General features: G+C 46.5%; 1 protein-coding gene across 3 annotated transcripts; it reads left to right on the top strand.

Annotated features, from left to right (window-relative positions):
* Window positions 1–4,066: 4,066 nt before the first annotated feature.
* On the top strand, window positions 4,067–25,868 carry ZBTB2 (zinc finger and BTB domain containing 2). Of its 3 annotated transcripts, none has more exons than XM_032836361.1 (3): window positions 4,067–4,162; window positions 18,855–19,039; window positions 24,442–25,868. In XM_032836361.1, exons 2-3 carry the CDS (start codon window positions 18,867–18,869, stop codon window positions 25,811–25,813), a joined length of 1,545 nt encoding a protein of 514 aa, XP_032692252.1. In that variant the 5' UTR covers window positions 4,067–4,162; window positions 18,855–18,866; the 3' UTR covers window positions 25,814–25,868. The 3 variants fall into 3 exon arrangements, with proteins under 3 accessions (XP_032692252.1, XP_032692253.1, XP_032692254.1); XM_032836362.1 differs by lacking the exon at window positions 4,067–4,162 and adding an exon at window positions 4,624–4,698; XM_032836363.1 differs by lacking the exon at window positions 4,067–4,162 and adding an exon at window positions 15,344–15,419.
* The last annotated feature ends 416 nt before the right edge of the window (window positions 25,869–26,284 follow it).

Genomic DNA, 26,284 nt, shown 5'->3' with positions numbered 1-26,284 from the left:
CTATCATGTAGAAGTTTGCAAAACAGTAGACTAGGAAACAACAGTTCTATACTAGAACTTCTTCAGATTTTTAAAAATCACCAGCAAGTTTTCACATCTCCAACAGTACACAGACTGTTCACAACAAAAATCAGAGAAAAATCCGTTTAGTTTTCCTAGACTGAATGACCATGGGCTGGTTAATTACTTAACTTCTTTGAGCCTCCCATCTCAAATTTAAGATTGTGGGCTTGAGACTAGATGCCCTCAGAGGAAAAACTGACTTAATTAACAAAGATAATTACTTACAGATTGACTTCAACAAGACTTCTGGTTCAATCCTAATTCACCCATAAACAAGAAAAATACAAAACTATGGTAGTTACTAAAATATGTCATAAATTCTCTGATACTCCACCCTTCAAGACATGGAGCTTAATTCCTATGCCCTTGGCTACAGGCTGGACTTAAGTGACTTTCTTTTAACTAACAGCATGTGGCAGTGGTGTGGCTTCCTCCTTGCTCTAGCTTGGATCATTTGCCCTCAGGGAAACAAACTACCACCATGTTGTGAGGACACTCAAGCAGTCTGTTGGAGAGCTGAGACCAGCAGACTACCAGCATTAACCTGCCAGAGTGTGAGCCACCTGGAAAGCAAATCCTCTAAGCCCAGTCAACATCTTGACTGTAACCTCCTTAAAGACCCTGACCCAAAACCACCAAGCTAAACGAGTCCAGATTCCTGACCCAAGATAAGCAAATGTTTATTATTTTAAGCCATGAAGTGTTGGGGTAATTTGTAATAGCAAGAAAAGTAATCTGCCAGTGTTTTTCAAAAAGCGGACCTTGATTCATTTGTGACTGATGAAATCAATTTAAACCACCACAATCAGGCTTAAGTTAGAAAAAAAAAAATTATACAACTCAAAATAACAAGTACTATTTCCTAAAAACTGTTAAATCTTACATACTGTGTAAACCAGGTAGCATTTAATACACGTTTATCTTAGAATTATAACCCAAAAAGTATGAAACCCAAAAGCCAACACCAATAGGATTAAAACAAAGTTTCCTAAAGTATAAGGAATCCTTCAGGGAATATGGACTGAGCAATAACGAACTATAAAATAAACATTTCCTATATACTTTATAACCAAACCAATGAAATATAAGACACTCTCAAAAATACATCTTTTCTGACTTACATTTTAAACTTCATGTAAAACACAAAAGACGTGGTAGACTTAAACATGTAAAAACTTGTCATTTTCCTAATTTAAGAGGTCAGCCAGGAGAACATCCTTATAAAATTATGTACTGAAAAAGCTGCTCTGGGATCTAACCACATCTATTATTTCCTCTACTACTTTTACTATCAGTGTTAAAGGAAATTCCATCTTCCACTTCAGCCCACATGCACAACAAATTTTTGCCCAAAAAAAAAAGGTAAGTACAGTACTTCTAAATAGCTTTCTGCCCAATGTCCAAGTCTCACGGAAATTATCCACTTCAGAACACAAGCAAGTGCATACTTTTCTTATTTCAGCACAATATGCATCAAAACTTTCATCAGCACATGATTGTAGAATATTTATGCATAATTCAACTTTTGATGAATCCACTTAGATTATTTGCTTACACTGTGATTTTCTTTTAAGTAAATGTGTGAAACTATTTTTGAACTCCTAATTTACCAAATTCATTTTCAAAATACCAAAATAAACCAGTGCATAAGCCCTAAACAGATGATTTAACTTCTTGTTTTTCTCATTACTGAACTCACGGCATTTGTGGCTCTCCCACAACCAGGCTGACAGCTTTCCTTGTCCCAATCCTAGATACACTACTAGTTCTTCTTTGCAATGACTATTTTCTCCCCAGCCTTTGCATCTGTATCCACCTAAGTATTTCCACTTCAGCAAATTGTAGAACGCACATAGAACTGGTATAGAATTCCTTATAATGCTATTATTTTGTGATGGTGACTAAAAATCAAAATAATTTGCATACTTGGCAAAATTCAAGTATGCATGCCTAAGTCTTGAGAAAACTGGCAGCAAAGCAGCCCTGTTCTCAAGAGCAGCAGCTCCTGAAGACAAGACCAGGATGCTCCTGGTAGCACCTTCTCTAGGAATGAGATCCAAGTTTCAGGAATAACCCTGGTTCATTTCTGTACAACTACCTAAGAGTACTGGGAAACTATTCACTGGTCTTAAGAATAAGCAGTTACTTTGAGACTTGAGGCCAATACTCTAGACACAATGGCTAAAACTAACCCAAAACTTTAACATCAGTTTTGCCCACTTTTTAGTTTCCCTCAAGTCAGTTCCCTCTCCATGTAAGCAGTCCATCAGACCATAAACTTGAAAGTTCACAGTCAAGGTATGAAAGAATTAAGAACCCAAAGATCGCTAACTACGTCTACCAATCAGAGTCAATTTAGCTTCCCAGTAAGATGAAACAGACTTCAACTGCAGAGCCAATCCAAGGAACCTGGCATGCCTGTCTGAAGGCCAACTTTGATGTGTTAGTTATAGCACACTAGAAATACTTCTATGAGGGTCAGAATTTAGTTTTACAGGTAGACATTTAACCACTCAAGTCATTTATCTAGCTGATCAAAGAATAAGAAAGTTCAAGGCACGTATGTATGAAATCTATTATTCAGTTTTGGACAACTAAAGTTACACAGCTGCTTATTTTGTCTTCGAAGAAGGAATTAGTAATCAGTAGCCCTGGGTAAAACTAGATAACTAAATCAAACTCACATCTTTAGGAGGGGACACTTATGTACGTCAAATTAACTGTCTTAAGTTATTAATCTTGCCTTAAATATTTTGGGAAATATGTGCCAGAGCTCTGTGCTAAAGTCTGGCCCTGTAAACCAAAATGAGTTCAACATCAAACTAAGAAACTTATACCTAAATTGCTTAAAACCAAAGAGAATCCTGGAACCTGCTACTTCCATTTCCTTAAAAATCAAGCCATATTCTTTTTAAGTCTCCAAAATCCTAGATTATGTAAAATACAGAAATCATTAAACCCAGTTCTCAAAAAATTAAGTTGTACTTGCAAAGATATAAAATTCTAGCAAAATGGAAACAACACAAAAATAAACTTTCAAATGTTAATAATGACCACCAGAGACTCCAAGTCCCCTCGTCATGGAACCTGTTTCTGGACTTCCAAATTTAACAGAATGGCCAACTCTAAATCCAATCTAACAGTCCCTCAGAGACCAAAACTTAACAGGAAAGTAAATTGTGCTTAAGTAACAAACTTGCTTTGCAAACTGATTTCTTCCTGGACCAATGCCTCATAAACTAAACCACAATTACTGAAATAAGCATCAAGTTCAATACTAACAAACGTCCGTCATCACACTCAACTAGTCTATAAGGAAGAACTTGTACCTCTATACACAGCACAAACTGACATATCTACTTCGGAATGACTTTTCCAATTCCACTGATGACAGAAAGGTATTAGTGATTTACAAGTTTCTCCTTGGCTCTCAAGTCCACTCATTTCAAGTCTTAAGATGAAAACTTAAAGACACACGGGAAATAAAGGGACAAAGATAATGGCCAAGAGATGTCAAGCAGAAGCTTGCAGACGGATCCGAGCGGTTCTGCATCCCTTCCCGGAGCATCTCCAGGATTGTCCTACCTAAACACTTTATGTAAACATGGGGCTTGTGACTCAAGCCTCCAGCCCCAATAGGTGGAGAGAAGTTTCCTCGCCTCGGCTGCACATGGTTTGCAGAAGTTTGGCTGGAGCAGAGCGGAGCCTGGGTGGGAGCGGCAGTGTAGTTAGTGCTGCAGGCGGCGGCGGCGGCGGCAGAGCAGCAGGAGGCGGAGGCGGGCGGGGGGAGGGGAGGCGGCTGGGGGGGCGGAGGGGGCTCTTGCCGCCACTGCTCTCTCGCCGCCTCTCCCCCCCGGCGGGAGCCGCTCTCAGCCTCTTTGCACTAGTCGCTCCGCTCTCTCGGTCATGTGACCTTAACGTAACCGGACAGGAAAAGCCCCGCCGCCGCCGCCGCCGCCGCGCCGGAGACACCGACCGCGGCGGCAGCAGCAGCAGCAGCAGCAGCGAGAGGCAGAGGCGGCGGCGGCGGGGAGAGCACGGCCAAGGCTGCCCAGCGGTGCCTCCTCCACACCCCCCGCCGCAGCAGCACCGACGACAGGTAAGCGCGCAACGCCTCCACCTCCCGGGGCCGGTGCCCACGTGCCGCCCCCGACCCGGGCTCCGGGAAGGCGGAGGGGGGGCGGGGGCCACCGGAGCTCGCAAACGGTTCCGGCACCAACGGTGGCAACAAAGAAGACGAATGACCCCCGTCCCGGGGCTCCGGGTGAAGGCAGGCGGAGGGCCCGGACCACACGGGGACCCAGTTCTGGGAAGCGAGGGCAGGGGCGCCCCGCGGGGGCGGTGGCGGCTGCGCCTGGCGCCGGGGCTCTGGCCGCCTGACAAAACCATCCCCCGGAGCCAGGCGGCGGCGAGTCGGCGGCGGCTCCATCCGGGGCTTTGCGGGAGGGGGAGGGGACGGAAGCCGAGAGGGCGGGCGGCGGATCGGAGGGAGGGAGGGAGGAAGGGGAGGGGGGCGATTCGCGTTCCGTTCCCCGTTGCCGGTCCCTCCCTTCTCGCCGCCACCGCGAAGTGCGTCCCGAGCGGCGGCGGCCGGTGAGCGTCCCGCGCTGGAGCCCTGAGAGGCGGGCCCGTCAGGTGCGTAATCCTTCCGACGCCTCGCCGCCGCCTCCTGCTGCTGCCGCTGCTGCTTCTTCGGCGGCAAGGCCGCGAGCTGCGGAAGTGGGTTTGGGGGAGGGGAGCGGAGAGGGAGGGGGAGGGGAGGGATCCGGTCCGACCGGAGCAGGCCCGGCCTCTCTGGCGCTTCTCCCAGCTGCAGCGGCTCCTACAGCTGCTGCCGCTACTGCTGCGGCTCCGCCTCCCCGCTCGCGGGCGGGGGCGCGCACGCGCGCTTCCGGCCTCCTCGGGTCTCGCGCTGTCTTCGGCTCTCGCGCGCGCTCTTCCCCTCGCCCTGTCTGACCACCCCCCCCCCGCCCCCGGCGCCGGAGCTGTTGCGCCAGCCGGGGCGTTGCGCACGGCGTAGGCGTCGGCATTGTGTTAAACTCCGCGGGACTTGGGGCGAGCGCGCGCGCGCACGCGGGACTGAGGGAAGCGGAGAGCGTGCAGCGCGGCCGGAGTGCGTCGCCCCTCCCTTCCCCTCCCCTCCTCCCAGCCCCTCGGGGATGGGGGCGGGGCCGAGGTGCGCGGCGCCGGGGCCCGTCGGGCCCCCGCCGGTCTGGCCGGCCCCGCCCTCGGCCGGGCCCCCGCCCCCCGGGACGGGGCGGGGCGAGGCAGGACTGGGCGGCCGTTGGGCCGCTCGCCTGCGGTCCGGGCAGATGTAGGCCTCTCTGGGCGCCGCCCGGGTGGAGCGCTGCGGCCCGGGCCGCGGGTGTGGGCACGCTGGGCCGGCAGCCTCCGGCTTCCGCTCCGTTGCTGATGTGCGCCTCGGCTGAGGCCGAGGTTAGCTCGGCGCTGCGCTGTGGTTTCTGGCTGCTTTGCCTTGGGGCGTGGGTCGGCGTCGGTGCTGCGCCCCGAGCCCGCGCGGCCCTCCCACCCCGGAGGGCTCCGAGAAGGGGAGGCTGGGGGCTCGGAGGCTGTTTCCAGGGCCAGAGACGTTTTTCCGGTGTAACAGAAGCCCCAAACCGATGATTTTTAAACAGGCTGCAAAGATAATGCAAAGATACAGAGGTGCTTAGGAAGCAAGGACCTTTTCTGGTAGTGAAAGGGGGGCGATAAAGCAAGGGTAGCTGAGCAGGCAAAAAAGTGGGCAGGGTGAAAATGCAGATTGTTAATGCTAGGCCATTTACTGCAAGAACTTGCAACTGCCCAACTAATGATGCCTTAGGGAATTAACCCCCCTCCACTGGCTGCAGTGTTATTTGCTCTCCATCAAATACAATGGGCCCACTTAGTGTATAAGTCTCAATTCTATTCATTTTAATAGGTTATTGTTTCAGTAAAATAAAGCATAAAAAAAGGTCAGAATTACGGGCTCATACAGAATTTAGGGGTGCTCAGAGTTCCCTTAAATGGGCTGCCCTGTCCTTTTTTAGGACAGACCTCCACGTAGACCCGGAGGGAACCCTGCACTAGCATTTTAGTTGGAGAGGCCTGAAACTTTAAAAGAAAATCAGAACTAAGACCTCATAAATGCTCATTTCTGTGATTAATTACAAACCGACATTAACTGTTAAAAAAGTAGATTTCATTTTGCATTCTAAATAACCTTGGTGTATATCCAGGGTGTTTTCAAACTGTTAAAATGTAATTATTAAGAAAAAGTTCCATATTCCTTTAAGCTGGGCATTTCTCACTTAATAAATTGGTGGTTTATAGAAGTTTATTTTCTAGCCAAAGAATTGACCTCTTATTGAGACCGTGGTAAGATCCCAAAGCACAGTTTATACCAGGGGTAGTAAGTACCACCAATAGTAGTGAAGGAATCCTTTGAAGGGTGGCAAATAAATCACCCTTGCAGCTTTGTTGTAGTGTATAGTCCAACCACTTGCCAGTTTTAAAGCTTCTCTCGAAGAGGATGTAAGTAAATGGTGCTCTGCTGACTTCCACTGAAATACTCCAGCAGCACAGTAAACAGGGACACCTTTTAGGCCACAGAATAAAAGCTGCCACGACGACATTTTCTTCTCTATCATAATGATTAATAGGAACTTTGCATTGTCCCCAAAGATCTCCTCTTTTGTAATACAAAAATTATATAAAATATAAAATTGTATTCACCTTAATCCTCTAAGATAGATGCTCTTTGTGAACACTTCATGTCCTGTGTACGCGGATACGCATTCCCAGCTTGAGAAGCCCTGACGTGGAGGTAGAAACTGAAGGAAGCCTTCAAGGCTCATAAGTGGCATTGATGTGGGAACAGCTTTGGAGCTAGGAGACTTTTCTGCCCTCTCTTCTTAACTGTCCTGGTGCTTGATCCCTAGTCCCACTGACTTTTCCCTGAAGTTAAAGTTGAAACGTTGAGCAAGTGGTGTGGTTCCAGCCTGTCACGGTGAAAGAAGAGCTTGCTGGTCTGCTGGAGACTGCCATACATTTCAGAATGCACACAGCAGAAATGGGAATTTATCACTTTTCCTACCTCCTTGCAGTTGCAAAGCAGGACTCTAAAAACCCAAACCAAACCCAAATTGAGAATTTTTATTTTCCTGAAGAAAAAAAAAATTGTAAACATTCTAAGCATCAGAGATAACATTTTCTAGGCTTTATTTTTGCCCAAGTATATGAGTTACAATTTTGTTACCAAGTTAAACTTAAATAATTAAAATACTACTGTGAGTCAATAGTAAATAAGAGTGTTTTACAATGCTAATATGCCATTAAGAGATGGAATCAGTAGCCACAGAATACGTAAAGTTGGCAGTCCAAAACAGTTTAGGACCATTTTTTTCCTACGTTATAAGGCCAAGTTAGAGGCTGTATTTATGCTCAAACCCATAATTCCCAGCTCGCATGAATGAGGTACGCATCCTAAGACTTTCTCACTTCAAGAAAGCTCAGTGTGCAAAGATAGGAATTTATAAAGCATGTTTAGGTATCTAAGTACTTGTAAAACTGCCCTTTTTACTTTGCAAGAGGTTCAGTTCCTTTAAATTGTGTACCCGCCTAAGTTATGCATCAAGCAAGGAAGAACTTTCAGAGTCATCTGAGAAAGGTTTCAATGTGTGGTTGTGTTCCACATCACACCGGTCTTCTTAGATTCTCTGAGCCTCATAGTGCTTCTGAGCAGGGGTTGGGGTTGTCTGAGTGTGGTCTGCACACTCTTCTCAATCTCCAGGACCCCCTCAGGGTTCCATAAAGTCAAAGTAATTAAAAAAAAAAGTCAAAACAATTTTATAATAATGGTAAGTTGTTGTTGGACTTTTTAGCTGGTGACAAAATGTGTCAACGTTGGAAAGATCCACTGCATAACTCACCGAGCTGACATTTTCCAGTGACCCATGGGGGATGTTCACAAAAACCATGCATGGGTAAAAGATCCGTTCAAAGTGCCAGCTAGAGCAATGAATTTTACTGTAAGAGAGTAGGAAAATTTTCATTCGTTATGTATTTTTAGATCAAACTGCTAACCTTCAAGAAACTACGACTTATCAGGTTTTGGTGTAGTATCAAAGAAAAATATCCACAATTTCCTGGAAAAGCTATTAATACATTTCTTTTGCCAACTACATCTGTGGGTGAGGTTGGATTTTCTTGAGTACTCAACCAAAACAGTTATCACAACAAACTAAATGGAGAAATAGAGTAAATGCAGAATCCCATTGTCTTCTGTTAAAGAAATTTCTAAAAATAGCAAATTAGATTAGGTTTTTAAATTTTGCTATGTGATCATATGTAGGTTTCCTTAAAGTTGATTATAGCATAATGCCGTTAGAATTCTCACTTTAATATCAACTCCATTAGCCATAAACCTCTGACTTGGTTCTCCTTGACACAAACTGTCCGGGAACTGCCTCCTTCTCACCTTCACTTAGAAATTAAAAACTAATTCCAAAGTTAACGTCAGCAAACTGTAATTGAAAAGACAATCTCTTACAAATCTCGTGGTTTTCAAAGTCAAAATACGTGCTATTGATTAGTTTATGTCCCACCTTTTTCTAATTAGAATGGAAGAGGATTGACTAGTGTTATGAACAATGCATCAAATTGTCACCACAACTGATTAAGACACATTTCATAGCTTTGAGATACAGTTTAAAAACATTAAAATTCAAATGGCCAGCCTCATTCAGGTTTACTTTATAGGCCCTAAATATTAATTATTAATAATACTAATTGAAAAAGCAGTTTTTTTCATCCTGGTAAGTGGTCTGAGCTACTTGAAAGAATCAATCTTACTTTTGGGTAGTGCTTTTTCTGTTACTGATGTGTCCTGTGCATTACAGTGTTCATTTATGCTTCACTTAAATAAAATTAAGGACTTTAGAGAACCCTTTTAGTGCCCTCCAAATGGGTAGTCTAAGTGGTATTTAGTATCTTAGGAGAGCTATTATCTTTAAAAAGTGAGTCATCAATTCCCAAAAGCTGTTTTGGTCTCCTCTTCTTATACTGACAATGTAGGAGGAAATTGGGTTGTCAAAATATACTATGGTGATATTGTCCCATTCAGCTGCACCTCCAAAGGATAAGTAACTTGCAAGGAAGTATCAGCGCCACCTGGGCTGCCAGCTGGAGGCAAAAGCCCTTGACCTCTAGGCAGTACCGCTTTATCAGTGTGGAAAACAGTGGTGAAGCATTAAATTACACAAGTGGTCATTTATATTTAGCTCTGAAAAGTGCTTTTGACGTGTTTCAACGTGTATCTCGCAGTCTCTAAATTTGCTTAAGTTAAAAAGAAAAAAAAAACAACTTTGTACGCATATACATGTATAAAGAAGGCATTCAATGAAAACCCACTTTTAAGAATTGCTTCCCCTCAGGGCACCTGGCTGGCTCATTCCATAGAGCATGTGACTCTTGATCTCTGGGTTGTGAGTTCCAGCCCCATGTTGGGTGTAGAGATTACTTAAAAATAAAATCTTAAAAAAAGGAGAATTGCCTCCCCTCCCCCATCTCTATTTTTCCCTCCGTGCCTTTCTACTCACTATTGTGATTTAAGAAAGACAAATGATTTTTTTGAATTTAGTTTTTTGGGTTTTTTTTTTTTTTAAGTTCTTTGTACAGTTTTAAATGATCAGGGGCTTTATGTAGGTTTCTTGTCACATTTATGTGACGTTTATGTCAGTTTCTCGTCACGATTTCATGGCAGCCCTCTGTGACTGGGAGTACTAGGAACTCCGGAGACTGACCTCTGGAGCCAAGTAGTGCAGAGGAAAGCGTGTGAAATTTACACCCATTAGACCAGAATTCACTTGACTCCTGTTTGCAGTTGTGACCTCTGTGAACTGTCATGTAGTGATTCAAGGTTGGAGTCAGATACACCCAGCTTCTCCAAAGACTCTCAGGCATAAATCCCGGCAGGGACTCAGGACTCCAGACCAGTACAGTCACCGTGCGTACTGCACACCTCTACTTGGTTGTCTCAGAAGTATCCACCGTCCCACCACCTCCTAACATAACCTCACGGTCTTCCCCACAAAGCTGGCTCTTTGCCCGTGTTCTCTCTCCTGGCGGGAGTCCCCATGATCTTTCTAGTTACACAAGCGAGAAATCTAATAGGAGTTCTCTTGAACACATCGATTCCCCCCGCCCTCCTCCATCCAGTTCACCACCAGCTCTGTTGAGTTTTTATCTTCCAACTGCCTTTCAAATCCCATCCAGATCGCCACCACCTACTTTTGTCACCTCTTCTAGACCACAGAAATGTCTCCCCTCTCACCACTTCCGGCAAGTCTGCCCTCACCTGCCTCTTCACTCCTCAGTCAAATTTGGTTTAGCTCTGCAGGGCAGCCATCCGATCGCTCACCCTGCGAAATCCCCTCGGTGGCTCCCATTGCTTTTCAGATACGGACCAAAACCCTTAAGAAGACCTGAGTCTCCAACTTCGCCTCACCTCCTCCGTTTCCGGCTGTTTGACCTTCAGTCATAGGGACCTTGTCCCAGTTCCTCAGCTGCATCTTACTCCCTCCTGTCTTAGGGCCTTTGCAGATGCTTCCCCTCAGCCTGGAACACTCCCATCTTTGCCCAGTTGACTCTTCTTACTCTCCAGATATCTACTTAACTGGCATTTCCTCACAAAATCCTTCCCTGATCTCCAGCCCCAAAATTAGACCCCAGTTTCATGATAAATTTTAATTTTGTAAATTTGTGTACTTTGATTCTGCCCTCGAACTCTGTACTCTCCATGCCATTGTGAACACTATACCTGGCAGCTCCGAAAGCGCTCGACAGATGCCAGATCTGCAGCTTCAGAGCGGGACTACATGTGGGCAAGTCACTTAACTGCCTAAGTCCAGTAGATTTCTGCTGGCAAGAGGGTTATTGGTCCTTGGCACATAATAAGTGGTCATTTATTATTAAAGCTGTGGTTATTCATATCATAACTCATATGAAGAGTGACAAAATGATACACCATGGTGTTATTGGGGATTAAATGATGAGTGTAAAGAGTTACTGTAAAATAGAAAGCACTGCTCAGAACTTAATTGTTAGCATGAAGAAACACAAAATGACATTTAAAAAACAAAAATAGCTCCCTTTAAATCGATGTGAACTTTTTAGGTTAATCTAAGATAAATAGAAATTCAGCTCTTATCCCACATCACCCAGCTAGTCAGGGGCCAAGAACTCAAGATTCTTCTCTCTGAACCTAGAGTTTCTTAATTTTGTTTTAGACAAATTTAGACACCAGACAATACGCTAGTATGTGAAATAAAGTAATAAGTGATAAATCAGACCCAGTGATGCGTTTTCGGGGAGCATCAGGCAGACACAGTGTAAACTAGAATGTTCACCGATGTTCCAGAGGCAAGGAGGGCCTCCTAATCTTGAGGGTCAGGGAAATTCTGCAGGGGACAAGTAGGGTTGGGGACCGAGGGGAAAGGGGAGGCAGTAAGTGGTGGGTCCCTCTGGAAGTGGCATGTTTGAAGGTCCAGCGTAGAGTTTCTAAGACCCTGTTCAAACAGGCCCCCAGCCCTGACAGTGGGAGTAGAGATCCGGTGCTGGGCTCAGCCTGGGGAGAACAGGCTCTGAGCAGGGAGAGTTGCAGATGGCTGGGAGCCCGAGAGTGGCCTGGGCTTCAGGACCTTCTGGTCATAAAGAAAGATGCCCTTCTTCAGCTTAGCTCCGCTCATCCGGCATTTCCAAAGTGAGTGAAATAACATGATTTTGTCCCCATTACCATCCATAGACTCCGATGAAATTGGGCTTTTAGTGATGCTTGCATTTCAGAACAAGTTTTACTTGATCATTTTGTGAAGATCATCAAATGATAATCTTGTCAAGGAAACAGTTAGGCACAACTTAATGTCATAAAGTAAAATTTTATGTTGTACTTTTTTTTGCATTAGAACATTTTTCTTCCATATACTGAATATAGTGCCAACAGCCCTTCCTCTAGAAAGGTGTTCGGACCTTATGTTCTTCCTGCCCATGTACACTTAGAAGTCCCCCATCCCTACTGGGTGTGTGAATATTTTATGTCTTTTCTTGAAAAATAGAGAACGATACCCTTTCGGACCCCTAGCTTCAAGGTTGGTTGGCTGGTTTTTAGTAGGCCCGTAAAATCCAAAAGTCTGGAAACCATTAGTTTCCATCAGCACGAAACCATGTTGTACAGAGTTAGGCAGGGGTTGGGCCATGGAGGACTGGTAAGCTGTGCTGAAAACTTTGGGTTTCACACTAAAGGAAGTAGGGACTCACAGGAGAATTTTAATAAGCAGGATAGTAACATCAGATTTGCCCTTTGGAAAGAGCCTTCTGGCTATTCTGTGTGGATTCAAGAGCTAGAGCCGGAAGCTGGAGAGATGTGATGTGCAGGGAGGCAGAGCCCAGGGGTGGGATAAGATGCTGAAGGTGGTGGGCCGTGAGTGACCGACGTAGAATGAGGGAAGTGGGGCCAAGAAAGGGGGACTTGAAATTCCTGGCTTGGTCGAGAGATGGATGGTGGTGCCATGCACTTGGCAGGGGGTACGGAAAGAAGGGGCTTGTGGCCGTGGCTTTTAGTGTCCTTTGGAGGAAATGGGGGTGAGGGGAAAGGGGATTTGAATTGTTTTTCCTGTTCTGAATTGAGGGGTCGTTTGGGATGGCCCAGTGGGAGTGGACTGGATCCTCACAGAGAGTCCACAGAAGGAGAATTAGGCTGTGGTCAAGGCAAAGGAGCATCAGCAAAAGAGGAATCCTTGGTGGAGATTAAAATAGAACAGCCAGAGGTGAGAGAAAACCAGAGCACAGAGGCCTCGGAGCCCGAGACAGTATTTATGGAGCAGGAGGAAGGGTATAAATGCCGCAGAGAGGTCGAGTCGCTCAGTCTGGGGGCTGGGGAGCAGAGGGCCTCGATGGCCTTGGCTGAGCCGTCTGGGTGCACGGGGCAGGAGCGGTGCACGCGTGAGCTGTGGACGGGAGGTGGGGAGCAAGGAGCGGACTTCTGTTTCCACAAGGGGGGTGGCCTCAAGCGGAGCCCCCCATGAAGATGCTGCGGCCTCAGCCTGCGCAGCACAGGCTGAGTGGAAACCGCTCTGAAGGGGCCGTGATGACAAAAGGGGGTTTAGGACAAGGGGGTGCTGTCGACTGGGCAGGGGCGGGGGCAATGCCCGAGCTGCCCTTCTTAGGGAATCCAGGCTGGGGACCCCTCCACCCCATTTTCTCAGACTCATTCACATGTGCCAGACTCGAGGGGGGGGTCTGGGTTGGTTCTGATTTTTCTCCCTCAGAAAGCTTTTCTGGGTGTCCAAAGTGAGATTTTAAAAATTTATCTATGCAAAGTTTTGTCTTCCCTATATACATTTTGAACAGAAGACTCGTTCTTTCCCTGATTCCTCCTCTCGTTTGGCTTTTTTCACATCCTTGAGACTCCTCTACATGTTTTCTTCCCTCTCTGTGTGAAAGATCTGCTTAGTATGTTTCCTATTCTGGGTCAAATGGGAAATCTCTAAATCGAGATTCTAATTTTTTTTAATTTTTTTTTCAAGATTTTATTTATTTATTTGACAGAGAGAGAGAGATCGCAAGTAGGCAGAGAGGCAGGCAGAGAGAGAGGGGGGGAAGCAGGCTCCCTGCTGAGCAGAGAGCCCATGCAGGGCTCGATTCCAAGACCCTGAGAAGATGATCTGATCCGAAGGCAGAGGCTTAACCCACTGAGCCACCCAGGCGCCCCTCGAGATTCTAAAATAACTGATAGACCCCCTTTAAAAAAGAAACATTTCACGGTTTGTTTGTTTGTTTTTTCATTCTTTTTCGATTTTTTCCATTCTTACGGGCTGAAAAAAAATACTCACCTTGGGCTGTTTGTGGAATGAGAAGGAGCTCTACCTCTTGCTATATCGAGATTTTCACTGTAAGAACAAAAACTTCAAAATCCTATAAAATATTGATAAGTTTGATGACATTACAACATAAAACTGTATGTCACAAATCTCTGTAAAACAAAACCAAAAGAAAGTACGAGAAATGTTAGCGACTTACATGTTTAAAGGGCTCATTTTTATTATATACCAAGGGTTTTACAGATCGATAAGAAAAAGACAACCTGATAGAAAACCGAGCAGAGCTCATGAAGAGATACAAGAGGAAATATAAATGATCAATAAACATAAAAATATACTTCCTCTCATCACTAAATCCACAGAAGGTAAGAAAATGAGAATGGATTTGGCAATGATTCTTTAAGAAGGGGTACCACCACCCCCCACCCCCCACCCCCGTGCTGGCAGAGTGTGGAGAAACTGGGGGGGTGGGGAGGATGACTGGACAGCTGGACAGCTCCCAACTGTGCGTCTGTGATAGTCAAAATGTCTTATCACAAGTACGTATGCTCAAATAATGTTTCCGATTGACTTTAAACACACTCATGCATAGCGCGTACCAGCAAACCAGACAACCCTGCTTAAATCTCACTTCTAACGCCTACCGAGTCTATCCTCAGGGACAGACCAGCTGACCTCTCAGCCTGTTTCCCCCTTTATAAAATCTGCATAGCAATACCATAGATAAGTTCATGCGCAATTAAATAAAGGCCGTATGGAAACGAATGGTCAGTGGTAAACACTCCATCAGTAAGAGCCACTCTTGTCATTATCATCAGGGAATAAACAGTCATGTGTTCTCATACTCAAAGCTGCTATCTGTGAAGGGATAGCCAGAGCCGCCTAGGCATAAGGGGAACGGGCTCAGAGACAAAGCGCAGGAAAAGCAGCTCAGGGCAGGGTGTTCTCAGGGGGTGTTACGCTTCTTTGTAGAAAGAGGCTGGTTGGTAAGATGGAAAAAGGAAGTATGCTGGCATTTTCCAGCCAACAGGCTTCTAATGGTATATCATGGGGGTGGTCAGGTTAGAGTGATGTTTCTGTGTAATCCCCATTACCCTGCACACAGGCACCAACTCGTGTTTTCATCCTGAACCTCGCACCTTGTTTCTGTCTCCCCTTCCTCCTCTGGGTGCTCTCACTTCTCCTATCTACACCGAAAATCCTGTGGGAACGAGGGTCCTGATCCATCCCAGGGATGTGGACATATAAATGAGCCTGCGGTCTGGGTCTCTGTACCCAGACTGCTGCTAGCTTGGGTGACCCGCCTGCCCTTCCTACTTGGAGACAGCTCTTGATAGAAAACGTGACACTGGACATCCTTGATCCTTGCTCTGTGACCTGATTGGTCTCTCAAAGTATTATTCCATTTCCTTCTTTTCTTTTAGGTCACACTTGTTAATTCTGAATCTGCCAGATCATGCCTAGCACAGGAAGGAGAGTGGGGAGTTCAGTACCAGCTGAGTAAGAATTGCCACGGGTCTGGTTTGTTTTATTTCTAAAGCTTAACTAATAACGCATCCTATCACAGTAGCTTTCCCAGTTCTGCACTTAAGTGTCATCGTTATTACCCCTTTCTTTTTAAATCTGGCTAATTAGTTAATGTGTGGTGGGATTGTCTTTTTTTCCTTTTCCTTTTTATTTTGAGATAACTAGAGACACACATGTAATTGCAAGAAGTGAGAGAGATCGCATAAGCCCTTTGCCGAGTTTCCTCTGATGGAAACTTCTCGCTGAACTGTAGTCCACATCACAACCAGGGTGCTGACGCTGATACAGTCGAGCTGCAGAACATTCCTGTCCCAAGGATCCCTCGTGTTGCCCTTCTGTAGCCGAACCCATTTCCCTCCTGCTCCCCTCGCCTCCCGTCACTAATCTGTTCTCTGCTCCTCTGGTTTTCGAGAATGTTACAGCCGTAGAATCATAGAGCGTGTGACCTTTGGGGATTGGCTTTTTTCACTCCGCAGAAGCACCCACCTTGCTCTGTACACGTAGCGGTAGTTCATGTGTCCTTAACTGGCTGTGTGGTTTCCTGGAGCGTGGGCATACCACGTGCTTCACTGTTCACCCACCGAAGGACATCTGGGCTGTTTCTGGTGTTTGGCTGTTAGGAGTAAAGCTGCTGTGGACGTCCACGCATAGGTTTCAGTGCGAACGTAGGTTTCCATTCTCTCAGATGTGTCCACGAGCCCTGTTGCTGGGTGGGGCGGTACTTGCATACTGAGTTTTTAAGAAACTGCTTTTCCAGAGTGGCTGCACACTTCACCTTCTCCCCGGCCGAGTTCGAGCGGGGTCCAGCTTGGTCGTGGCCAGCGTCTGGTGTTGCCGTTATTTTCTACTTTGGCCATTTTGGTAGATATATAATGAAACCTCACCATGGTCTTAATTTCTTTTCCCCAGTCACCAACGAGGCTGAAGCTTTTTTCAAGTCTTTATTCACCATCTGCACAGCCTCTGTGGTGAAATGTATCTTCCAGTCCATTGCCTGTTGTCTAGTTATATTTTTCTTCCCTGTTGAAGTTTGAGAATTCTTTATGTATTCTATATACCTGTCTTCTGTCAAAGATTTGCAGAGGTTTTCCGGTATTTTCTCCTGGTCTTTAGCTTGTCTTTTCATCCCCCTTCTTCTCTTTCCTTCGTCGTCTTTCACGAACAAAAATTCTTAATTTTGATGAAATCCGGCGTAATCAGTTTCCCCTTTTACGGATTGTACTTTTCATGTTCAGTATAGAAGTTCTGCATCTAACCCTAAATCCCTAAGCTTTTCTCCCATTTTTTCACAAAAGTTATAGTTTGGTGTTTACTTCTGAGTCTGTGATTCATTTTGAGTTAATTTTTATGTAAGGTATGAAACTTTGATGACGTGTTTTTCTTTCTTTCTTTTTTTTTCCCCTAATGGGAGTCCAGCTGATCTAGCACCATTTGTTGAAAAGACTGTTCTTCCTCCACTGAACTGGAGGAATTGAAATGCTTTGGGGCCTTCGTGCACATCAGTTGTGCATATTTACTTGGCTCTGCTGCTGGGTTCTCAGTCTGTTTCCTAGTCTGTATGTTTATCCCTTCCACAGGACCTTGCTGTCTTGAATGCTGTACCTGTTCGATGCATCTTGAAATCAGACTGATTCGTCCCACTTTAATATCCTTTTTAGAAATTATTTTAGTGGGGCGCCTGGGTGGCTCAGTGGGTGAAGCCTCTGCCTTCGGCTCAGGTCATGATCGCAGGGTCCTGGGATGGAGCCCCACATCGGGCTCTCTGCTCAGCAGGGAGCCTGCTTCCCTCTCTCTCTCTGCCTGCCTCTCTGCCTGCTTGTGATCTCTCTCTCTCTCTGTCAAATAAATAAAATCTTCAAAAAAATTATTTTAGCTCTTCTGGTTCCTTTGGCTTTCCATGATACATTTCAGAATATTCTTATCTATGTCTACAAAAAAAAAAAAAACCCTTGCGAGAATTTTGGTAAGAATTTTGCCAAACCTATATGCTGACTTGGGAAAAATTTGTTTGTGCTATGTTGGATTTTCCTAACCATAAATACAGTATATCTTTCCATTTCTTTAAATATTCTTTGATTTCTTTCTTCAGAGTTTCAGACTCTTCAACATGCAAGTCCTATACGTGCTTGGTTAGATCGACAACCTATGTATCTCAACATTTTAAGTGACTGTAATGGTGTTATATTTCCAATTTCAGTGTCCACAGGTTCAAACTTAGTGTACAGAATTACAGTTAACTTTCACATGTTTATCTTGTAGCCTCCCTGTGGTGCTGCCAGACTCGCTTGTTCGTTCCAGGAGTTGTTGTGGGTTTTTTTTGTAGATTCCTTGGGATTTTCTAGGTAACAACCATGTCATCTGGCAAGAGGGACAGCTTTGGTTCTCTCTTTCCTCTCTGTATGCCTTTTATTTCCTTTCTTGCTTTATTGCACAAACTCAAACTTCCAGCACTATGTTCGGTAATGAGAGTGGGCATCCTTGCCTTGTTCGCAATCTTAGAAGGCATTCGCTCTTGGTAACAGAGTCTACTGTTAAGTATAACGCTGATCTGTGTGTAGTGGGCTGTTAGAAAGGCCCTTGGCGGGAAAGGAGCAGCCTACTGATGTGCCGAGCTACCTCCTTTAGAGGCAGTTCTGCTCCTCTACAGCTGATTCAGACCCAGTGCTTTGCTAGGGTGAAGTGGGACAATGAAGACCTTAGAATTTGGAGTCAGAACAATGGGATTTAAATTTTGGCTCCCCTGCCTTCTAGCTGGATGGCCTGGGCAAACTTATTTACACCTCTCAAAGCCCAATACCTCATCCACAAAAAAGGGAAGAGGATGCCATCCCACTTCCTCCCTCCATGAGCACAGGTGTCCAGGGCAATAACGGGCGTGTTATTTTATCCCCGCCAGGGGCAGTCCTGTCCCCAGGGCAGGAGCTGGAAAATGGCTCCGGTTTGGTGAGATCTTCACCCTACTCTGCTGTGTCCCCGCCCACCCCCCCCGCGCCCCGCCCAGCACCTTAATTTACTGATCTCTATGGAAGATTTGACAAGTTCTAGTAGACAGGTCATTTAGAATTTGCATTTGGAGTCGTAAACTAAAAGACTAACTGATCTGGGGACATTTGCTGTCTGGAGGGCAGACAGCCGAGTTCATTTCCCGGCTCGGCTCCCCCACTCACGTCTGTGTAAACTTGGGCAGACCACGTAATCTCCCACCTCGCTGTAAATGCCATCATCTGTGAAATGGGAGTGAAGACAGAGCGGCTGACTCCCAGGGCGGCCATGGAGGTGAAATGAGCGAGCTGGTGTCACGTTGTTAGCATGACTTTTTAGCTGTGGTCATTACTATTGGTGACTATAACGGACACATACTTACTTGTGAATCACCTTTCTTAAAAAAAAAAATTGTTTGCTTTGCAGATTTTTAAAAAAATGGATTTGGCCAACCATGGACTTATTCTTCTGCAACAGTTAAACGCTCAGCGAGAGTTTGGTTTCCTGTGTGACTGCACGGTTGCCATCGGCGATGTGTACTTCAAGGCACACAAATCAGTTCTTGCTTCATTCTCCAATTACTTTAAGATGTTGTTTGTCCATCAGACCAGGTAACTAACGTGGTTGATAATAATCTAATGACTGTAGACGCTGAACTTCATGGCCCTCTTCCCCTCTGCACCTGCTCTTAGCCCATCCAGACCATGGGGCTCACCTCCTCTCCCTGGAATCCTAGGCCCCTGGGCACCCAGTTTTCCCTCGTGTCCTCACTTGCCCCCTTGCCCATCTTGGTTACTCACACTTCCATGGACCTTCGAGCCTCCAGCAGCCCCTCCACGCCCAGTACCCTGGCTAGCTGACCCCGACCCTCGGGATGGGCAGTGGCAGCCTGATTCCCTCGCTCCCACTCCTCCAGCCCCCGGCCCCCAGGCTGTGCCCACTCCTTTCCCTATTTTTATCCTTATCTGCCAGTCTAATGAGAAGCTTGAGGGCATGAGTTCCCCAGTTCCCTTCTTTTCTCTCTTAGCACATCCCAATCTCAGCATCTTTGATCTTTCCTTCCCATCTCTCCCATCTTGGAGAAAAGGACCCTCTAAGGAAAAGTGGTCTTCCTCCAACTCTCAGGCTACAGATCTGACCTCTTACTCTCTGCTCTATCCTTTTCACTGCACTGCCCCCGCATCCGAGCCGCTGCAAGATCAACATCCCGGGTACCTTGACTGTGCTGCGGGGCACCTTCTCCTTTATCTCATGGTGAAGGTGTTCAGAGGGCGAGCCACAGCCTTGCTGGTGCTCCCCCCTACCCGCTTGACCCCTCCTCTCTGGGGACACTGTGGTCTCTGCTCCATCTCTACTGAAATCATTTCTCTAAGGTCACCTCTTCATCAAAACCGCGGCTCTTCTCAGCCTCTGGCGTCCTTGTCCTTGGCCGCAGTGCATCAGCTGCACTTTGATAATGCAGAACGTTCCCTATTTTCCTGCCCTCTGGGCAGGAGCCTTCTGAGAGTCGTGCTGAGTTTTAGTCTGGAGCTCTCCATGCTTCTTTCCCTGTGTGCTCTCTTGGGGAGCTTGTTTCTTCTGGATTTGGCCTCTATTGGAAGCCACAAGTTTATAACTCTGGCCTTAACCTTTCTCTGCGTCCAGAACTCTGCTTCCCGAGGCTGCGAGGCTGGCTGCTCGAGGGGTAGAATGGAGTATCAGCGTGTCTGAAGCTGAGTTAGGCCTTCCCAGGTCCTTCCCTATTTATCTCCAAGTAACCCGCACTTAAAATCGCTCTAAAACCCCATTTTCTTGGTCCCACCCCCAATCACGTTTCCCTCACAGTCCCTTTTGCATTAGCCCTTTCCTTCCCCTTCTTACCTCCTCCCATTTCCTAATCATTCCTGTCAGATGAATATTCCTGAACACTGAGCAAGCGCTGTGATTGTAGGACGCCTTTGATCAGAAACCTAGTCCAGAATGTACTGCTTGGATCAGAAACCTCGAGGCCGTCTGTCGCACATCAAAACAGCACATGGATTCCTGCTTCTCTTTCAAGGCTCAAAGGCTGCAGCCTGCTTGGCCATCATGCCCAGTCCCCGAGCCCAGCTCCCCCTCACCTCTTCTGTGACCCCTCCCCACAGTGATCCAAAGCCGGCTCTTCCTCTCTCACATTTCACAGCACTTTCTGCCCCTTTACAAGATCAGCACATTTTCCTTGTATTGTTCTCGGTGGACTTCTCTCCCCCCACCCCCTTCATCTGTAAGTTTCCTGAGGGCAGAGACCAGGTTTGACCAAGCTTTGTGGATGCCCAGGGTATAGTTTGGGTATTTGTACATAATGGCCACTAGTTAAGTGTCTGGAGGAGCAGAATGGGTGAAGAAGAGGGATAGTGGCGAGCAGAGGTTGCTTTGTCCTGCAACACTAAGGACGTTCCCTTTTACCTCATTGTCAGAGACTTGCTTAGAAGTTTCAAAACAATGAGTTAACTTGTCTTGAGGGGGAAAGATTTTCATTTTGAGGAGTAAATAAATAAAATAAATACAGTTTAATGAGTTTTAAGATTTTCTATTTATTTATTTGACAGAGATCACAAGTAGGCAGAGAGGCAGGCAGAGAGAGGAGGGAAGCAGGCTCCCTGCTGAGCAGAGAGCCCGATGATGGGGCTCAGGGCTTGATCCCAGGATCCTGAGATCATGACCTGAGCCAAAGGCAGAGGCTTAACCCACTGAGCCACCCAGGCGCCCCAGTTTAATGAGTTTTAAATAGATTCAAGAAACTTAAGTGGAGAGCAGTTTAAATGCCTTTGTAAAAAAAGGAATTGTGGTATCTGTGTAGATCGGAGTCCCCAATGTTCTTTTCTCTTTGAGACGAAGCAAACGGGGGCAAAGGCCAGAGGCAGCCTTTCAAACCAGGGCCTTCTTTGTCAGGTGCTGTGAGCTGCCACCTGATTACCCAGAAGGTGGACTGAGGATACAGGTTTTTCACACTTGGTTTAAGAGTGTTCTGTTGTCTGTAGTACCACTAGATGTCTCTGTCTCGTGTGCAGCCCTGGAAGTGACTGGGTTGTGAATCTCACAGGACTGCAAACACAAGAGTTCCCCAGACTGCAGAGAGGCAGGTCTGGCTAAGCACAACCTCCTGAGCGAGGTAGAACATTATGTAAAATTAATTATTTCTAAGGTTCTTTAAGCCCCTTTTTTCCTTTGAGATTCCAGTGAAGGAAAGATTAAAAATGCAAATTCCTGTGAAAGTTTGCACAAAGGGCTTGTGGCTGTGCCAAAACCTTATTTTTCCTATAAAACTGTCTCAAGCAGACACCTACAGACCAAACCATGTAGGTGTAATTATCTTGTGGGGAGCTGTGTCCTTCCAGAAGGACTTGGAAATGACCAAAGTCTGGCCCATAGCAAGCAGAGAGGTCTAGCTGGGAGGGGAAGCAGTCAAGGATGGAAATTGCTGGAATGTGACCTAAGGAACTTTTTTAAATAACTTTTTTTTTTTAAGTGTTTCTATGTGTTTATGTGTGCATGTGTTCTTCTGCTTTAAAAATAATAATAATAAAATTGAGAAATCAAGATAACTGGTTTCTGGGAACCTCCCGGGGCCCTAGGCACTGGTGTTGAATCCCAGAGGCCTCCCTCTCCCCAGTGGTTTCTCTCCAGCCCCCCGTGGGTCCCTTCGGATTCCTTCTCCCTCCAGCCTGGCAGGGTCTCCCAGTCCAGTTTATTCTTTGCCTTCAGAGATTGCACACAGTTCTTTAAAACCTGAGCTCTGCTCAGTAACCACCCATCACGGACAGTAGACAGAGGACAACCATATATAGTAACAAATAAGGGAAAATCATAAAACTGACAACAAAACTTTGATGGAAAGGGGCCCCACTTGGTACTTACCGATCACAGATGCTAGAAAACATAGCCCTCCTTGGGACTTGGACCCTTCTCTTCTCTTTCTGGGAGGCAGAGGGGAGCCTGCTTTCTCTTTTGCCTGGAGGAAAATACCCTTCCAGCAAAACAAAGGTGCCCTGTGAACTCCTGGGTGTACGTCGTCGCATCTCCGAAGGCCTGTGGTTTCCCAGTTCTCTGTTTTGGAGATGACTGTTTACCTGATTAAAGTACTCTTCCCCACACATGATCCCTGAAGCTTTGTTTTGAATATTGAACTTCCCTAGAGCCCCTGAAATGTATTCTAGTGTACACACAGTATTGTCGGCACTCACCCTGTGCTCGAAAGGAAGACTACCTATAAAAAGACTCCAAAGGAAAATGAGTGACCTTTTAAAAAAAAAGAGTCACAGAAACTCTCTTCTTTCTGCCATCAAAGTGCTGCTAGTTTCTATGCATAATCTTTATTCTTTGACTTCCATACTTTGTAGGCAGACACTTTTCACATGATTACTTGTATGCAGTCATCTCGAAATATACACGCATTGATAGCAAGACAGGAATTCCTCAAATCTGGTCTGTCACAAATTGCTATGAAAGTCACTCTTTTAAAAAATAGAATAAAATGTTAAATTTGGAAGAGCAGGTATACTGTGACTTTTTTTTAGCATGTTGAAAAACATATATCGATAAGATAAACAGCTAAAGGAGACAAAAAGAGTTACAAGAGTAAGAAGTGGTGTAATCAAAAATGATTATACATTGTAAGAACCTGATTAAATAACTCATCCATTTTTAAAAATGATTATACATTCTAAAGGCATTCAAGGAAGCTGTCCTTGAAATTGAAAATGCATTCATTGTCTGTAGAATGTATTCACTCAGTGGACATACAGCACACACCTCATGCTTTATAGATACAGTCATTGCTTTTAATGCATCAGAATTGCTGTCATTAGTGATGGTTTAGGAAGAGTTCTTTGGGACTGCTTGATTAAAGCTCTTGATCAGAATGATATTTCTGGAATGAGGCAAACACTAGCTGCTTTAGGGGCCTCAGATAAATCACTTAACTTTTTGGGCTCTCAGTTTCCAGATCTGTCAGATAGGAACAGTCACATCTGCCTGAACCACCACACAGGATTGTTTTCATGCTCTAAACAATTTTGGTGTCATGGGTTTGGATTGAGACCGAGATTTAAATCCCTCTTCGAACTCTGATACTGAGCAAGGCATGAATCTCTTTGAGCCTCCGTCCCTTAGCTGGAAAATGAGAATGAATGGAGTTTAATGAGATAATGCCTGTAAAGGCCGGCAGTAGTTCTGGTGGGGGTGGTATTTACGTTTGGTAAGTAAGGGAGTTGTCCTGAAACCGCTTTTTACTGCAGTCTAGCAATACTGGGTAGGTGATCTGACCCCATTAGAGCTAGAATGTTCCCCCATACCTTCCTGGGGGGGTGGGCAGATCAGAGAGTTCAGAGCACCAACAGAATTAGGTTTTATTTTTCTCTTACTTTTGTCGTGTGGCTCCTAGCGCTTGTTCATACTAGCCCAGCTCCCCCATGTCGTTTTACAAATGAAGAAACTTTCTCACCAGGTAGATTGTTTGATTTGCCTTAAAAGATCTCCTGCTGAGCTCTGGATGGCATTGGATCAATAGAAAATCATAGACTCTTAGCCAAAGCTCTGCCAGGTCAGCGGCTCTTAACCATGTCTGGGTCACAGGCCACTTTCAGACGGAGAAGCAATAGATCCTCCGCACAAAACACAAAAGTTTTTTTATATAGAACTCTCAGAGTTCTGTCTAAAAATACAATGTGATAGAAGTTCATGTAGACTCTGAGGAGAAAAAAACTGCTTCTAGAATCTAGGAGTTAAGATACCATATTTGCTTAACATGAACTTTTTCCTTCTCATCCTTGCAAATACATTTATTGTCTCTGTCTGTTCTTAACACCATGAAATTACATGGATTCCAGTTCTCTCCCCTGAGTATTCCTTTTCATGAAACACTAACTGTAAGAAAGGGGAAATGCTCCGGTTTCATTTGCCTTTAAAAGTTGCCCCCTTTTTTCTCCAGAGATCATGTTCTCCCTGGAGACCTGGGCTGACATTTACTTACAGACTGTCCCCCTGTCTCTTGCAGTGAGTGTGTCCGTTTGAAACCAACCGACATCCAGCCGGATATCTTCAGCTATCTCTTACATCTGATGTACACCGGCAAGATGGCACCCCAGCTCATCGATCCCGTTCGATTGGAACAGGGGATCAAGTTTCTGCACGCCTACCCGCTGATCCAGGAAGCCAGCCTGGCCAGCCAGGGTGCCTTTTCTCACCCCGACCAAGTTTTCCCGCTCGCTTCTTCCCTGTACGGCATTCAGATCGCAGACCACCAGTTGCGACAAGCCACCAAGATTGCCTCTGCCCCCGAGAAGCTGGGGCGGGAAGCGCGGCCGCAGCCGTCCCGGGTGAGCCAGGAGCAGGCGCCGGAGGCCTCCCAGCTGTCCCAGCTGCCTCCCAACCTGGCCCCGGTGACTCGGACGCACCTGACTCCCTCGGACCCGCTGCAGACCTCGCTGTCCCCGGAACTCGTTTCCACGCCCGTGCCTCCCCCGCCTCCCGGGGAGGAGACCAACCTGGAGGCCTCGTCCTCGGACGAACAGCCGGCGGCCCTCACCATCGCCCACGTGAAGCCGAGCATCATGAAGAGGAACGGGAGCTTCCCCAAGTACTACGCCTGCCACCTGTGCGGCCGGCGCTTCACGCTGCGCAGCAGCCTGCGGGAGCACCTCCAGATCCACACGGGCGTCCCGTTCACGTCCGGCCAGCCCGGCGACAGCCGGGGGCCCCTGTCTCTCTGCAGCAACGCCCCCGACCTGGGGAAGGACGCCATGGAGGTGCCCGAGGCCGGGATGATCAGCGACAGCGAGCTGCAGCACATCTCCGACTCGCCCATCATCGACGGGCAGCCGCACTCGGAGACGCCGCCGCCCTCGGACATCGCGGACATCGACAACCTGGAGCAGGCGGACCAGGAGCGCGAGGTGAAGCGGCGCAAGTACGAGTGCACCATCTGCGGCCGCAAGTTCATCCAGAAGAGCCACTGGAGGGAGCACATGTACATACACACCGGCAAGCCCTTCAAGTGCAGCACCTGCGACAAGAGCTTCTGCAGGGCCAACCAGGCGGCGCGGCACGTGTGCCTCAACCAGAGCATGGACACCTACACCATGGTGGACAAGCAGACTCTGGAGCTCTGCACGTTCGAGGAGGGCAGTCAGATGGACAACATGCTGGTGCAGACCAACAAACCCTACAAGTGCAACCTGTGCGACAAAACCTTCTCGACTCCCAATGAGGTGGTGAAACACTCGTGCCAGAACCAAAACTCGGACGTTTTCGCCCTGGACGAGGGACGGTCCATTCTCCTGGGCAGCGCGGACTCGGAAGTCACGGAACCCGACCACCCAGTGTTAGCCTCCATCAAAAAGGAGCAGGAAACAGTGTTGTTAGACTGAATGTGACTTACCTGTTTTTTAAAAAAAAACTGTCATTTTTACAGAGACGGTCTCCTCTCCCACCACCCACCCCGCCCCACCCCACCCCACTTCCCGATTCAGAACCGTAGTTCTCCGTGGCATGATACCAACAGGTCCCCGGTCCTTCCGCCCTCCCCACCGCCTCCCTGTCCCCAGCCCTTCCTCCGCAGAGGCTTTGTGCATTATAAACCTGGAACATATTTACTTCGAGTCAGGGGATATTGGAAAGATAATGGGCAGTAGTACTTATAAACTCAAAATAGATTTTGAGACATTTTAGATTATTTAAAGGCAGACTTGCAACTAATGAAGGGTATACAACAAAACAAAACAACTAGAATACAATTTGGTAAGCTAAAATTATGACTTTCCCTGGGTAATAAGTCTTCCTTCTCGGAAAATGGCAGAAAATACAGCATGCTTCTTAGAGATTCTGCTGGGCTCTGTACT

Source organism: Lontra canadensis, unplaced genomic scaffold (assembly GCF_010015895.1).
Source record: "Lontra canadensis isolate GAN:19392208 unplaced genomic scaffold, GSC_riverotter_1.0 scaffold92, whole genome shotgun sequence".
NCBI classification, from domain to species: Eukaryota; Metazoa; Chordata; class Mammalia; order Carnivora; family Mustelidae; genus Lontra; species Lontra canadensis.
The sequence above is the reverse complement of the archived record's forward strand: the minus strand, read 5'-3'. Positions and strand labels throughout refer to the sequence as shown.

Coding starts and splice junctions, on each gene's coding strand:
- ZBTB2 (XM_032836361.1), top strand. CDS start 18,867: ATGGATTTGGCCAACCATGGACTTATTCTTCTGCAACAGTTAAACGCT. Junction 19,040..24,441: donor TTGTTTGTCCATCAGACCAG/GTAACTAACGTG, acceptor TGTCTCTTGCAG/TGAGTGTGTCCGTTTGAAAC.